The sequence below is a fragment of the Oncorhynchus clarkii genome, chromosome 14 (genome assembly GCF_045791955.1).
Source record: "Oncorhynchus clarkii lewisi isolate Uvic-CL-2024 chromosome 14, UVic_Ocla_1.0, whole genome shotgun sequence".
In the NCBI taxonomy this organism is placed as follows: Eukaryota; Metazoa; Chordata; class Actinopteri; order Salmoniformes; family Salmonidae; genus Oncorhynchus; species Oncorhynchus clarkii.
This window is the reverse complement of record NC_092160.1, coordinates 6,834,660-6,850,763: the sequence shown is the minus strand read 5'-3', so window position 1 is coordinate 6,850,763 and position 16,104 is coordinate 6,834,660. Positions and strand designations below refer to the sequence as shown.

The 16,104-nt window shown below is 46.3% G+C and overlaps 1 protein-coding gene across 3 annotated transcripts in view; it reads right to left on the bottom strand.

Annotated features, from left to right (window-relative positions):
- The window catches only part of LOC139366187 (protein diaphanous homolog 1-like), a 142,671-nt gene that overhangs the window by 29,309 nt on the left and 97,258 nt on the right, over window positions 1-16,104 (bottom strand). For all 3 annotated transcript variants that reach the window (XM_071103374.1, XM_071103375.1, XM_071103376.1), the window contains 2 exons: window positions 280-378; window positions 59-153 (listed from right to left, as the gene is read on the bottom strand). In XM_071103374.1, coding sequence (XP_070959475.1) covers window positions 59-153; window positions 280-378 — 194 coding nt within the window. The remainder of the gene's footprint in view (window positions 1-58; window positions 154-279; window positions 379-16,104) is intronic.

Genomic DNA, 16,104 nt, shown 5'->3' with positions numbered 1-16,104 from the left:
TCACGTTCAGCCAGCCAGCCAGACAGACAAACAAAGACACCCTCTCTCTGGTCTGTACCTGCACCATGGACTCAGAGAGCAGCTTCTCGTTGACCTCCAGGATGACGTTCTTGATCTCCTCGTAGGGCAGACGGAACGAGCCCAGGAAGATGGCTGAAACACACAGCCAGTCAGAGCTCATACACACACACACAACCCAACAACACGTGACTGATAGATCATTTGCTGCATTGTAACCCTGAGAAGCTGAGCATAGTGGATGGTGGTGACGACACTCACAAAGGTTCTGAGATGATTTGGAGTCCAACACCTTCAACTCTTTCACCTTCTTCTTCTGGGTTGTTTTCCTCTCCTCCTCTCCCTCCTGGTCTTTCTTAGCTGTTCACAGAGAAAGAGAGAGCGAGAGAGAGAGTGAAGATTTTATATTGTTAATATTTGGTCTTCAGTAGCTCAGTTGGTAGAGCACGGCAACTAAGTCACTTTAGATAAAAGCTGAAATGGCAAGAGGACTCGCGTCAATCCCGAAGCACATTTCAACTGGAGGGAGGAGATAGATGGCGCGCAAGAGGATAAAAAAAGGAACATAGCAGTGGAGAGGAGGCCATGGTAACCTTTTTAAAGCATATGACAAGGAAAACAGAAAGAGTGATATAGCAGAGGTGAAAAGAGAAACAGTATGATAGAAATAGAGGGGGGAGAGGTGGATGTAGATAGAGGCTGGCAGAGCGAGAGAGAGCGCGAGCGAGAGAGATGCCCTTTTCGTGCGTCTCCCCCCTCCAGCTGTAGAACGTCATGGAGGTGTTGGGAGCATTGTAACGTTACACCTCGGAGTAGACGGGAGAAACAGCACTCCACCACCACGGGGGAAGAATTTTCACGTCGCACAAGGCTACTGGACATAGTTCTCATGCAGATGGACATGGAGGGCTCGGAGGCAGGCACAAAGCAGCAGCGAACACACCACCATACACACTCAAACTGTTGGGACAAGGGTCAGGAACTTGTCTGTGGGGAGTGTGCGTACTTCTGGGTTGAGCTCAGTGTGTTGGACACACACACACACAAAAATAATTGTACGCACAAAATAATTTAGCTAACAGGGATCTTGATCCAGGAAGCGATTGAAAGTCTCTGTTGCAGCCTTGAGCTTGATATAATTTATTTAACACATCTTAGATTTCTTATGGTTATACTTAACTTATAGTTAGTTATAAGCAGTGACATAGCATGCAGTCCCCCCCCCCCCCCCTCCCAAATATGACTTTCTATTTTTTAAATGGTTTTTGAAAACCATACATTCGGTATTTCAAAATATACCATACAGTGCATTCGGAAAGTATTCAGACACCTTGACTTGTACCACATTTTGTTACGTTACAGCCTTATTCTAAAATGGCCGCCCGGCCGAACTGAGCAATCGGGGGAGAAGGGCCTTGGTCAGGGAGGTGACCAATAACCCGATGGTCACTGACAGACCTCCAGAATTCCTCTGTGGTGATGGGAGAACCTTCCAGAAGGACGACCATCTTTGCAGCACTCCGCCATTCAGGTCTTTGGTGTGATGAAACCAAGATTGAACTCTTTGGCCTGAATGCCAAGCGTCGCGTCTGGAGGAAACCAGGCACCATCCCTACGGTGAAGCATGGTGGTGGCAGGGACACAAGGCGGGATTGAGGGAAAGATGAACGGAGCCAAGTACAGAGAGATCCTTGATGAAAACCTGCTCCAGAGTGCTCAGGACCTCAGACTGGGGCAATGGTTCACCTTCCAAAAGGACAATGACCCTAAGCACACAGCCACCACAATGCAGGAGTGGCTTCGGGACAAGTCTCTGAATGTCCATGAGTGGCCCAGCTAAGAGCCCGGACTTGAACCTGATCGAACATCTCCGGAGACCTGAAAATAGCTGTGCAGTGACGCTCCCCATCCAACCTGACAGAGCTTGAGAGGATCTGCAGAGAAGAATGGGAGAAAGAACCCAAATACAGGTGTGCCAAGCTTGTAGCATCATACCCAAGAAGACTTAATGCTACAATTTCTGCCAAAGGTGCTTTAACAAAGTACTGAGTAAAGGGTCTGAATACTTATGTAAATGTGATATTTAAGTTAATAAACCTGCAAAAATTTCTAAAACACAGTTCTTGGTTTGTCATTATAGGGTATTGTGTGTAGATTGATGAGTAAAACTATTTTAATCCATTTTAGAATAAGTCTAATGTAACAAAAAAAAGGTCAGTCAATCCAGAAAATGTCAAGAACTTTAAAAGTTTCTTCCACAATCATCCGACCTCAACTCAATTGAGATGGTTTGGGATGAGTTGGACCACAGAGTTAAGGAAAAGCAGCCAACAACTCCTTCAAGACAGTTGGAAAAGCATTCCAGGTGAAGCTGGTTGAGAGAATGCCAAGAGTGTGCAAAGCTGTCAAGGCAAAGGGTGGCTACTTTGAAAAAACTCAAATATATTTAGATTTGTTTAACACTTTTTTGGTTACTACATGATTCCATATTTGTTATTTCATAGTTTTGATGTCTTTATTATTCTACAATGTAGAAAATAGTAAAAAATAAAGGAAAACCCTGGAATGAGTAGGTGTGTCCAAACTTTTGACTGGTACTGTATATATAACTATTACAACAGTACTACTACTACAGTACTACCCTTACTACTACCACTATAGTACTACCATTACTACTACCACCAACAACAACAACTACTACTACAACAGTACTACCACAGTACACTGTATAATAACAAAGAGCAGGCCTTTGTCTGAGGCCCCACTCTCTCTCACACTCCACTACTCACAGCCTGAACAGCATTGTTTGTTTCACTTGGGCATCATGACCTCCTGTTAGCATCTTTGTCACCTGTCTGCTGTCTGTGGGTAGCATATGTGTTTTCCCTGTGTGACAACAAGCATATGTTGTCTTCGTATGTACCTAATGTATTGTGTGTGTGTGTCTGAGTGTGCATAATGTGTACTGTCTGTATTGTCAATAGGAATCATAAACACCATTGTGTCTCGCACACTCTGTCCTGGAGCCTACAGAGAGCAGGAAGACTATCAGGATATCCGCCGTTACACACACGGACAGAGACAAACACACAGGGACATAGACACACACAATCAGAGAGACAAATAGAGATGGACATACACGATATATACAAAAGTATGTGGACACCCCTTCAAATTAGCGGATTCGGCTTATCCAGCCAAACCCGTTCCTGACAGGTGTATAAAATCGAGCACACCGCCATGCAATCTCGACAGACAAACATTGGTTGTGGAAATGCGTTCAATGAACTGATGAATCACTCTTCGCCATCTGGCAGTCCGACAGACGAATCTGGGTTTGGCAGATGCCAGGAGAAAGCTACCTACACGAATGCATAATGCCAACTGTAAAGTTTGGTGGAGGAGGAATAATGGTCTTAGCTGTTTTTCCTGGCTCAGGCTAGGCCCCTTAGTTCCAGTGAAGGGAAATCGTAACACTACAGCATACAATTACATTCTAGGCAAATGTGTGCTTCCAACTTTGTAGCAACAGTTTGGGAAAGGCCCTTTCCTGTTTCAGCATGACAATGCCCCTGTGCACAAAGCGAGGTCCATACAGAAATGGTTTGTCGAGATCGGTGTGGAAGAACTTAACTGGCCTGCATAGAGCCCTGACCTCAACTCCATCGAACACCTTGGGATGAATTGGAACAGACTGCGAGCCAGACCTAATCACCCAACATCAGTGCCCAACCTCAATAATGCTTGTGGCTGAATGGAAGTCCCCACAGTAATGTTCAAACATCTAGTGGAAAGAAGAGTGGAGGCTGTTATAGCAGCGAAGTAGAGACCAACTCCATATTAATGCCCATGAATCTGGAATGAGATGTTTGACGAGCAGGTGTCCACATACTTTTGTAGAGAGAGCGAGAGAAGAGGGGATGAGAGGAGAGAGAGAGGGGATGAGAGGAGAGAGAGGGGGGATGAGAGGAGAGAGAGAGAGGGGATGAGAGGAGAGAGAGAGGGGATGAGAGGAGAGAGAGAGGGGATGAGAGGAGAGAGAGAGGGGATGAGCTGAGAGAGAGAGGGGATGAGAGGAGAGAGAGAGGGGATGAGAGGAGAGAGAGGGGATGAGAGGAGAGAGAGAGGGGATGAGAGGAGAGAGAGAGGGGATGAGAGGAGAGAGAGAGGGGATGAGAGGAGAGAGAGAGGGGATGAGAGTGTGCTCCTATGCTTATTATAGTGCATGATGCGCTCTAGCCAATCAGAGCACAGCCCTCTGATAAGCTTTCCTATGACGTCGTCGTCATCACTACGACGACACACGTCGTCATTACATCACTATCATAAAACGGGTCCTAGGCCGAGGGCAAAACGGGTCCTAGGCCGAGGGCAAAACGGGTCCTAGGACGAGGGCAAAACGGGTCCTAGGACGAGGGCAAAACGGGTCCTAGGACGAGGGCAAAACGGGCCCTAGGACGAGGGCAAAACGGGTCCTAGGACGAGGGCAAAACGGGTCCTAGGACGAGGGCAAAACGGGTCCTAGGACGAGGGCAAAACGGGCCCTAGGACGAAGGCAAAACGGGTCCTAGGACGAGGGCAAAACGGGTCCTAGGACGAGGGCAAAACGGGTCCTAGGACGAGGGCAAAACGGGTCCTAGGCCGAGGGCAAAACGGCTGCACACATACAGGTTCTCTCATTTATGGTGCAATGGCACCCCTACAGGCCACTGATAACACACCACTCACACTAAACTGCCACAATGGGGGGAGAACACTGACACACACATGGCATGTCCATTAGCAAACACACAAACGTTCTCGTTTTATAGTCCATGCTGTAGTTCTATTGCTCCCCACCCGCACAAAGGGGACCCCTTACTCACCCCCATACGCCTCCTCCCCCTGGTTACCCCACCACAGCCCCCTGCCTCTCCAACAGCTGTCTGGCACGGAGACAAGTGTGTGTGTGTGTGTGTATGCTCTCAAGTCTTTTCGTTACTGTTCAACTAACATTACAAATCTATCTCCTGCTAAAAGAGAGAAACAAAGAAGGAGAGGAGGGTTAAGGAGAAGAGCCAAGTCATGCAGTAGTTGAATAGTTAAAGCTTAAATAAAGGTTACACATTTTTCTTTAAAAAGTCTGTCGGAGTGAGTGTCTGTACAAAAAGGAGACTGTTTATCAGTCACCAGGCATGAACTGTTACTCATCCCCCCATCCTCTTCTCTCTCGCTCCTTAAAAGGATAGAATCTGTGAGGTGGTGACGGCTCGCTGCCTTGGAGCGAAGAAAAGAGAGAAACAGGAAAGAACAAAAAAAATAAAAATCAACCCCTTCTCAGAGAAAAGCTCTCTTATTTCATCCATTTCCCTCTCCTTCATTCCCTCTCCTCTTTCATTCTCTCATACCACTCCCTGCATGCGGAGTAGACTGGACCAAGGTTATTTTTATTCTAAAAGCTTACAGATGGCAGAGTCCATTGTGTGCATTTGGAGGAAAAGAGTGGCTCATGACACACCTCTACTGGCCAGCTGGGAGAAGTGCACTCAACATTATATAACTTGAATACAACTTCCCCCCCCATACAACATTCTTCTGCCCCGAGTTTCTCCCCAGCTAGAAGTGGAGGAGAGGGTTTTAGGTTTCGAGAGTCACATTCTTAAGGTTTGGACTGAGAGGCTCCTGATATTAATACACTTTTCTCCTGCTTACAAAGTCTTGAACTTCACAACCTTAATTCAATGTGTTTAGACTGGAAGCCTCACGCGTACAATTTGAAAATGAAGTTACTCTAAAAGTTTGAATGGAATGTACGTGACAAAGACTGGAGAGAAAATGGAGAGCATGGGGAAGGGGGAGGCTAAAAAGTGGCATGAGGTCTTTTGTCTAAACTTAACAGAAGGACAGCTGACTGAGACTTGGTCCCTTTAAACTTTAAAATGTGCACATTACGCCACGGTGTGTGTGTGTGTTAAAGAGAGAAAGAATAGGGGGGGTTCCAGAATAACCTCGGACTGAAAGAGCCCCTTCATCCTGTTTTTCTTTCTGAAAGGAAGCAGGGAAAATGGATTCCTGGCAGTGCATGTGGAGCCCAACAGCAGATGGCTGGGTGGGGCAGGGGGGGAAGGGAAGCAGGATGTGGGACGGCCAGGCTGGGTGGGAGGGGTTAGGGGAGGGGCTAGGACTGTGCTCACTTGCGCACCCCTGGTGTCTGAACAGTGGAGCTGCTTGGAAGAATTACTCCACTGACCCACAGTGCACACATGTCATCTCATAAAGGCTGTATAAAGTTGAAAATCATTTAAACAGCAAAAATCAAATCATGACAAAATGAGAATGTCATTTATTTGCCATTTCCACCAGTCATCAGCTTGCATGTGTGCTGTGATGGTATGGTAAAGACATGACAAAAAGTACCATCTAGAGAATGTAAAATCTTTGTAAAAAAGTCCAAACAATGAAGTTATATATGGTTGGAAGAGTAGCCCTAGAGTATACATACATACAGACAACATATTTATTTAAATGAATTACCTACATCATTGAGTTAAGATACACAAGTCCCAAAACAGATTTTTAAAGTATACTAAAAGCCTCTACTCTAAAACTCAATTAGACCTCTGCAATGCGTTTCCGACCAAATCTCATAAAGTCTCAACATAATGCAGCTCTACTTCATGTATATCTATTTCATGTATTGAACCCTTATGGCATCCTTACATTTACATAATCTTATAACATCTCCCTAGAACTACATACACACACATATATATATATTTTTTAACCATTTTAAATGTACTTTCTAATCATTGAACTAGCTGTGAGTACTGAGTGTACAAAACATTAAAAACACCTGCTCTTCCTGTGACAAACTGACCAGGTGAATCCAGGTGAAAGCTACGATTACTTATTGATGTCATTTGTTAAATCCACTTCAATCAGTGTAGATGAAGAGGAGACAGGTTAAAGAAGCCTTGAGAAATGGAATGTGTCTGTGTGCCCTTCAAAGGGTGAATGGGCGAGACAAAAGAGTTAAGTGTCATTGAACGGGGTATGGTAGTAGGTACCACGCGCACCGGTTTGTGTCAAGAACTGCAATGCTGCTGGGTTTGTCCCACTTAACAGGTTACCGTGTGTATCAAGAATGATCCACCACCCAAAGGACATCCAGCCAACTTGACACAACTGTGAGAAGCATTGGAGTCATCATGGGCCAGCATCCCTGTGGAACGCTTTCAACACCTTGTAGAGTGGGTGGGTGGTGGTGGGGTGCAACTCAATATTAGGAAGGTGTTCTTAATGTTTTGTACACTTTGTGTATATGCCAGTGATCCATGTGCTGTAGAACAAAAGAGTCACTCATGTGGATGGCTGTATGTATGGTGATGCGTGGAGTATGAGTGACCTCTACTGGCTAAACCACAGTACTGTTTCTATAGTAATGTATCAGCCAACAGTAAGGAACACCACAGTCCTAGTGGTTACTACTCTGTCACTCTCTGTGAGAATGACCCTGAGAGTGTATGAGAGGGTGTGTGTTCTAGAGAGAAAGGTTGTGTGTGTGTTATTCTCTCAGGGCCGTTCTGACCTCTCTCTGCTCTCCTGGCCATGAAGGTCTGCAGTGATGACGCACTCACACCATGCAGCCTGCATCACTGATGAAGCACGCACACACAGACACACACAGACACACACACACGCTATTCAGCCTGCATCACTGATAAGGCACCACAGCTGACACTCAGACACAGATTCACCTTGAACTCATTCTCACTGCTGCCACAACCACATAAACAGCTCATAAACCCCCCTTTAAAACACCCGGACGATACACACACACACAGGGAAGAGGCAGTTAGAGGTTAGCTGTAATGCGCTACCACTGGCTGTGGTTATTAAATCAGCCCTATATCAGCCACTCTCCCTGGGACATGAGCTAAGATTTACTACTGCAATTACACCAGCTAATTAAAACAGAGAGAGAGAGAGAGAGGGGGGGGGGGGCGAGAGGAGAGCAAGAGAGGGGGGAGAGCGAGAGAGAGAGAGGGGGGAGAGAGAGAGAATAATAGGGAGTGTATTTGCGAAATTAAGAGGGAGGAGAGGAGGACAGTTAAAGGGAGAGAGAGGGCCATAAAACGAGTCAAACAAAGGAAATGGAGAGAAAGAGGGAGGGAGAGAGAGAAAGAAGGGAGGCAGAGGGAGAAAGAAGGGAGGGAGAGAGAAAGGTGAGGGAGAGAGAAAGAGAAAGGGTGAGGGCTATGTGCGCAAATGTTTCCTCTTCTCATCCACTTCACTTTGCCATTGACCTTGAGTTCCACACAACCACACCCACACACACAAAATCACACACACCTCAGATTCATCCTCTCCCCGTCCCTCCTTCACACTCCAGAGGACTCAAACAAGCCCAACCAGCGCTGGAGGGGGTTGACACTTGCCCGCCCGCTCGCCCACCCTCCATGTGTGTGTGTGCCTATGTACCTCTGTGTGTGTACGTGTGTGTGTGTGGTGCTCCCAAATCCACTAGTGGTTGGTACACGGTGTGGAGCGCGAGCAGAGAGAGGACGTCCTTGAGGATGTAGTATTGGCCTTGCCGTCAAACGGCTCCCTCTAGGGTGGTTGACGGGGTACTGCAAGCTGTCTCAGAAAAGATAAGATCAATCGCAACACAACCGCAACACAACCGCACGACACTGACAGAGATTGTCATGTGGTAGTCATATAGACACCGCACACACACACACTGTGTTCTAACCCTCTAGGTAACAACCGCCTAGGGCTATGGAAGGGTTTGGAGCAGTACTTCTGTCACTCTGAAATATTAACACGCTCATTCTGGACAGACACCAGGAAAGGAGGAGGAGAGGAAGAAAGCGGAAAGGAAGCAGAGATAAAAAGGGGAGCGTGGAAAGAAACGTCGGGCTCCACAGTGTCATGCCACAGAGGAGTGCAGACATTCACTCTGTTAACACACCCCCCCCCCCCGCCCCTGTTCCCTTCCTCAGTCTCCATCTCCATCCGTCTGCTTCTCCTCCCAGGCATCTCTCTCTGCTTTAGTGAGGAGGACAAAGGAAAGCACTCTCTCTCTCTAGCTCCCTCCTCTAGCTCGCGCTCTCCCTCTGTCTCCTTGGGCTAGCCTCGCAGGCTTGATTAGCAGTCGCGAGTTGACCACATGGTGGAAACAGACTGACACGCGCACACGACGAATAGGAGGCAGAGAGAGCGTTTCAGCGGGATCCATAGGCCCCTGGGCTCTGCCTTTAGAAGACATGGGGGCGGGGAGAGGGATACTGCCCTTTAAAATGTCACACAGTGCTCGCAGGGCATGAAAAAACCCCACACACACTTGAGAAAAAAGATGTCAGATCTAAATGTCTTCAAGCCACCATAGAGACTTCTGTTCCTGTTATTGTCACTCTCACTTTCTCTGCCAGTCTCAGGGTCTGGCCAGGGCTCACATAGGCACGGATGAAGAGGAGGAGGAATAGGGGGAGGGAGATGAGGAAGAAAGCAAGAATAGAGAAGGAGGGTATGGAGAGGAGATGATGAGGGGCGAGAGAGGGGGGAAAGGGAGATAGATAGGGGGAGAGGGGTAAGAACGGGGACAGCACCAGCGAGACCCGGCCTCAATCACAAGGATTAGCTCTGAGCAGCCAGCTAGCGTCTCTGTCCGTCTGTCTGCCACAGATGATCAGGAACAAGATTTAATCCAACTGCTAAAACGGGGGCCTGGCTCTCCTCTTTCATCCACATAAAGGGAACCTACATACAGTAGTGTAGCGCGTGTGTGTGTGTGTAGGGTTTCAGACTTAACATTTTCCACTGGTTGCACTAGCGCTACTAAGTTTTTCAGTTGGTGGCACCAGGCCATGATTTCGGTGCACCAGTTTTTTTCCCCCTCCTGGCATTACGCAATATAAAAAACGAGTAGCATGTTGTACAGTCATTCACAGTGCTTTATTAAAAAGTCTAATAGTCTACTGAGATGGTGTTCAAGAACAAAGTTGGTTCAACTCCTCAGGTTGTGGTTCAACATATATTTTTTTAAATGTTCAACTCAATCCAGTGATTGTCAATCCATTTTTTGGGTAGCCAATTGGATTAATAATGAGCAAAAAATATATAAAAAAACGCAACCATTTCTAATATTTTACTGAGTTACAGTTCATATAAGGAAAATCTGTCAATTGAAATAAATGAATTAGGCCCTAATCTATGGGTTTCATATGACTGGGCAGGGAGTGCAGCTGCTTGGCAGCCAGGCCCACATGCTGGGGAGACAGGCCCAGCCAATCAGAATTATTATTTTTCCACATAAGGGCTTTATTACGGACAGAAATACACCCCTCCCCCAACACATTACTTTTATATTTTTGTTAAGTCGAATAAAATATATTTTACTGTTAAATTGGGTTCCAGAAATTATGTACTTTATGTTCAATCGAGATTAATTTGCCTGCATCTTTATGTGCACTAATATCAATATCAAATATCTTGGTTATAAAATTGCTCAAAACAGCAGCAGTCCCGAGCAAAACAGGTGTAGGGGCAAGCAGGCGGGGACTTTCAATACAGGAATCATAAGGATACCATACTTTATCAAATCATGGTTTTAGCCAGCCCCCCCTGCGGAGGTTTAGACCCAGTGACTGCTGAGGTTTAGACCCAGTGACTGCTGAGGTTTAGACCCAGTGACTGCTGAGGTTTAGACCCAGTGACTGCTGAGGTTTAGACCCAGTGACTGCTGAGGTTTAGACCCAGTGACTGCTGAGGTTTAGACCCAGTGACTGCTGAGGTTTAGACCCAGTGACTGCTGAGGTTTAGACCCAGTGACTGCTGAGGTTTAGACCCAGTGACTGCTGAGGTTTAGACCCAGTGACTGCTGAGGTTTAGACCCAGTGACTGCTGAGGTTTAGACCCAGTGACTGCTGAGGTTTAGACCCAGTGACTGCTGAGGTTTAGACCCAGTGACTGCTGAGGTTTAGACCCAGTGACTGCTGAGGTTTAGACCCAGTGACTGCTGAGGTTTAGACCCAGTGACTGCTGAGGTTTAGACCCAGTGACTGCTGAGGTTTAGACCCAGTGACTGCTGAGGTTTAGATCCAGTGACTGCTGAGGTTTAGAGGTTGCCAGATACACCCAGATATCCTATCCTATTATCTACAAAGGTGGACTCTAACTGTTTGGTCTGATTGCAGGTTAGGCCCTCCATGGTTCCCATAGCGTTTCTAATATCCGTTTCAGCCCCATACAAACGAAGACACAAATACTGAGACCCCCCCACAAACCAAAAATCCTCTCCTAAAACATCTGTTTCTCAAACCCTCGAAGGAATTGGTCACAATTATACGGGCACACAAAACCAACACGCACACAGTTCTAATCCCGCCATGTGCTTACTGACCTGTCGAGATGGAAGGGCTATGCAGCCAGTCAACGGCCCAAACAGGCCACGACGTGTGTGTAAGCTGATTTACTGTACCCCCCCCCCCCCCCCAAGAGGTTAGCCTCTGTCTCCTTTCCTGGTGTGCTGCAAAATATTTTGTGTGTGTGTAAGACGGTCTAGTACAGATAGACACCATAGTCTGTGTAATCCAGTCAGACGGGAGCTAAAGCTGCAGTTAACTCCAGAGACTGTCAGAACAGCTCCAGGGAGAAGAAAGGAGAAGGAAAAAAATAGGCCTTACACACGGCAGTTACCACAGACAGCTTCAGCACTGAGACATACAGTTGCACTGAGTCAGAAGTTTACATACACCTTAGCAAACTACATTTAAACTCAGTTTTTCACAATTCCTGACATTTAATCCCAGTAAAAATTCCCCGTCTTAGGTCAGTTAGGATCACCACTTTATTTTAAGAATGTGAAATGTCAGAATAATAGTAGAGAGAATGATTTATTTCAGCTTTTATTTCTTTCATCACATTCCCAGTGGGTCAGAAGTTTACATAAACAATTTAACCACATAATAATTGAGTGTAACTTGGGTCAAACATTTCGGGGTAGCCTTCCACAAGCTTCCCAAAATAAGTTGGGTGAATGTAGGCCCATTCCTCCTGACAGAGCTGGTGTAACTGAGTTAGGTTTGTAGGCCTCCTTGCTCGCACACGCCTTTTCAGTTCTGCCCACAAATTTTCTGTAGGATTGAGGTCAGGGCTTTGTGATGGCCATTCCAATAACCTCGACTTTGTTGTGCTTAAGCCAATTTGTCACAACTTTGTAAGTACAGTCGTGGCCAAAAGTTTTGAGAATGACACAAAAATGTTCACAAAGTCGGCTGCCTCAGTTTGTATGACGGCCATTTCCATATACTCTAGAATGTTAGGAAGAGTGATCAGATGAATTGCAATTCATTACAAAGTCCCTCTTTGCCATGCAAATGAACTGAATCCCCAAAAACCATTTCCACTGCATTTCAGCTCTGACACAAAAGGACCAGCCGACATCATGTCAGTGATTCTCTCGTTAACACTGGTGTGAGTATTGACGAGGACAAGGCTGGAGATCACTCTGTCATGCTGATTGAGTTTGAATAACAGACTGGTAGCTTCAAAAGGAGGGTGGTGCTTGGAATCATTGTTCTTCTTCTGTGAAACATGGTTACCTGCCGTCATCATTGCTTTGCACAAAAAGGGCTTCACAGGCAAGGATATTGCTGCCAGTAAGATTGCACCTAAATCAACCATTATCGGATCATCAAGAACTTCAAGGAGAGCGGTTCAATTGTTGTGAAGAAGGCTTCAGGGCGCCCAAAAAAGTCCAGCAAGCGCCAGGACCATCACCTAAAGTTGATTCAGCTGCAGGATTGGGGCACCACCAGTGCAGAGCTTGCTCAGGAATGGCAGCAGGCAGGTGTGAGTGCATCTGCATGCACAGTGAGGCAAAGACTTTTAGAGGATGGCCTGGTGTCAACAAGGGCAGCAAAACCACTTCTCTCCAGGAAAAACATCAGGGACAGACTGATATTCTGCAAAAAGTACACGGATTGGACTGCTGAGGACTGGGGTAAAGTCATTTTCTCTGATGAATCCCATTCCATATTGTTTGGTGCATCTGGCAAAAAGCTTAAGCGCTACCATCAGTCCTGTGTCATGACAACAGTAAAGCATCCTGAAAACATTCATGTGTGGGTTGCTTCTCAGCCAAGGGAGTGGGCTCACTCACAATGGTACCAACATATCCTCCGAGAGCAAGTTCTCCCAACCATCCAGGAACAGTTTGCTGACGAACAATGCCTTTTCCAGTATGATGGAGCACCTTGCCATACGGCAAAAGTGATAACTAAGTGGCTCGGGGAACAAAACATCGATATTTTGGGTCCATGACCAGGAAACTCCCCAGACCTTAATCCCATTGAGAACTTGTGGTCAATCCTCAAGAGGCAGGTGGACAAACAAAAATCTACAAATTCTGACAAATTCCAAGCATTTATTATGCAAGAATGAGCTGCCATCAGTCAGGATGTGGCCCAGAAGTTAATTGACAGCATGCCAGGGAGGATTGCAGAGGTCTTGAAAAAGAAGGGTCAACGCTGCAAATATTGACTCTTGCATCAAGTTCATGTAATTGTCAATAAAAGCCTTTGACGCTTATGAAATGCTGGTAATTATACTTCAGTATTCCATAGTAACATTTGACAAAAATATCTAAAGACACTGAGGCAGCAGACTTTGTGAAAATTAATATTTGTGTCATTCTCAAAGCTTTTGGCCATGACTGTATGCTTGGGTCATACATTTGTGACCAAGCTTTAACTTCCGGACTGATTTCTTGAGATGTTGTTTCAATATATCCACATAATATGCCCTCCTCATGATGCCATCTATTTTGTGAAGTGCACCAGACCCTCCTGCAGCAAAGCACCCCCACAACATGATGCTGCCACCCCCGTGCTTCACGTTTGGGATGGTGTTCTTCGGCTTGCAAGCCTCCCCCTTTTTTCTCCAAACATAACGATGGTCATTATTGCCAAACAGTTCTATTTTTGTTTCATCAGACCACAGGACATTTCTCAAAAAAGTACAATCTTTGTCCCCATGTGCAGTTGCAAACCGTAGTCAGGCTTTTTTATGGTGGTTTTGGAGCAGTGGTGAGCGGCCTTTCAGGTTATGTCGATATAGGACTCGTTTTACTGTGGATATAGATACTTTTGTACTTGTTTCTTCCAGCATCTTCACAAGGTCCTTTGCTGTTGTTCTGGGATTGATTTGCACTTTTCGCACCAAAGTATGATCATCTCCAGGAGACAGAACGCGTCTCCTTCCTGAGCAATATGACGGCTGCGTGGTCCCATGGTGTTTATTCTTGTGTACTATTGTTTATACAGATCAACGTGGTATCTTCAGGCATTTGGAAATTGCTCCCAAGGATGAACCAGACTTGTGGAGGTCTACAATTTTTTTCTGAGGTCTTGGCTGATTTATTGATTTTCCCATGATGTCAAGCAAAGAAGGTAGGCCTTGAAATATATCCACAGGTACACCTCCAATTGACTCAAATGATGTCAATTAGCCTATGAGAAGCTTCTAAAGCCATGACATAATTTTCTGGAAGTGTCCAAGTTGTTTAAAGGCACAGTCAACTTAGTGTATGTACACTTCTAACCCACTGGAATTGTGATACAGTGAATTATAAGTGAAACAATCTGTAACCAATTGTTGGAAAAAGTACTTGTGTCATGCACAAAGTATGTCCTAACCGACTTGACAAAACGATAGTTTGTTAACAAGAAATGTGTGGAGTGGTTGAAAAACTATATTTAATGACTCCAACCTAAGAGTATGTAAACTTCCGAATTCAACTTAAACACAGGGAGGAAGAGACAGACACGCACTATATTTTTTTTTACGACACACATCATTTGAGGCCTTCATAGACTGCATCAACTCCGGCCCTGTGTATGGTGTGTGCAACAGGATGTAGCTAGGTCCTAGACCTGTGGGTGGTGTGTGTGTGTGTGTGTGTGGTTGTGTGTGTTGGGGGGGGGAGATGCTCTGGTCCTCTCGTGTAGCATGGCTCAGTGAGTGTGTCAGTTTGTGTTGAGGCTCACTGAGAAACCGCTGAGAGCTGGCAGCTGCATTAAATTTTAACCCTGCATCTAACTGCTCGGCGCACCCCCTCTCTCACACTCACACACACACACACACACAGAATGATGGATACACACACTCTCATCCTATTATCGTGGCTCAGATGTGATGGCAGGAGATGGGGATCGACGGAGCGAAAGACACAAGCAGACAGAGTAAAGAGAGGATGGAACCTATTACACACTGATACGCACACGTGACGCACACACACACACAAAGCCAGGACAGGGTAGGAATATGAATCCACAGTCAGAGGCAGCTAAATGCACAGAGGCAAATGGAATGTCACTGTGTATCACTCAAGCCCCGTTCCTCGTCCTGTGATCTTCTCAATCTGTTTATCTTCTTCCCTAACCCCTTCGCTCTCTTTGTCTTTCTATCCCTGTGTCACTCATCCTCAATGTCCTTCAGCCTCTCAACCCCTCCTCTCTCCCGCTGTCCTCGCTGAGTTGTCACTCATCCTCTCCATCCCCCTTTCTGACCTGTCTTTGTCTGACTGTCCTCACCTTAAATCCCTGACCCCCCCGTCCTCTGTCCTCTCTTCATTGCCTCGCTCTCTGTCCTCTCCCCCCTTCCCTTCTGTCCCTCTCTGAGCCCCAGTGGACTGTGGGAAAGCAGGCGGTGCTCAGAGGCGCTGGACTCTTAATTAAGGGGCATAACGAGGCCGGAGCTTAACGAGGTCACATACACACACCCTCACCCCCTCTCGGACACACAAACTGAGATGACACACACACACACAGTTGCCACCTAGCGCACACACACGCCTCTTTCTCTTACATCAACACAGACAATCAGTGTAAGAACTCCAGGGCCTAACCCTATGGGGGCAGGACTCAATCAGCTAGTGCAATCAGAAAAGCCGAACCCACACACTCACACTGCGACAAGACACACTGCGACAGACACACGAACACACACTGCGACAGACACACGGACACACACTGCGCTACAAACATAATAAGCCCAGAGCTGATGGTCGAAGAGAGACCATGATATTATTCAGTCGTCTAGTCC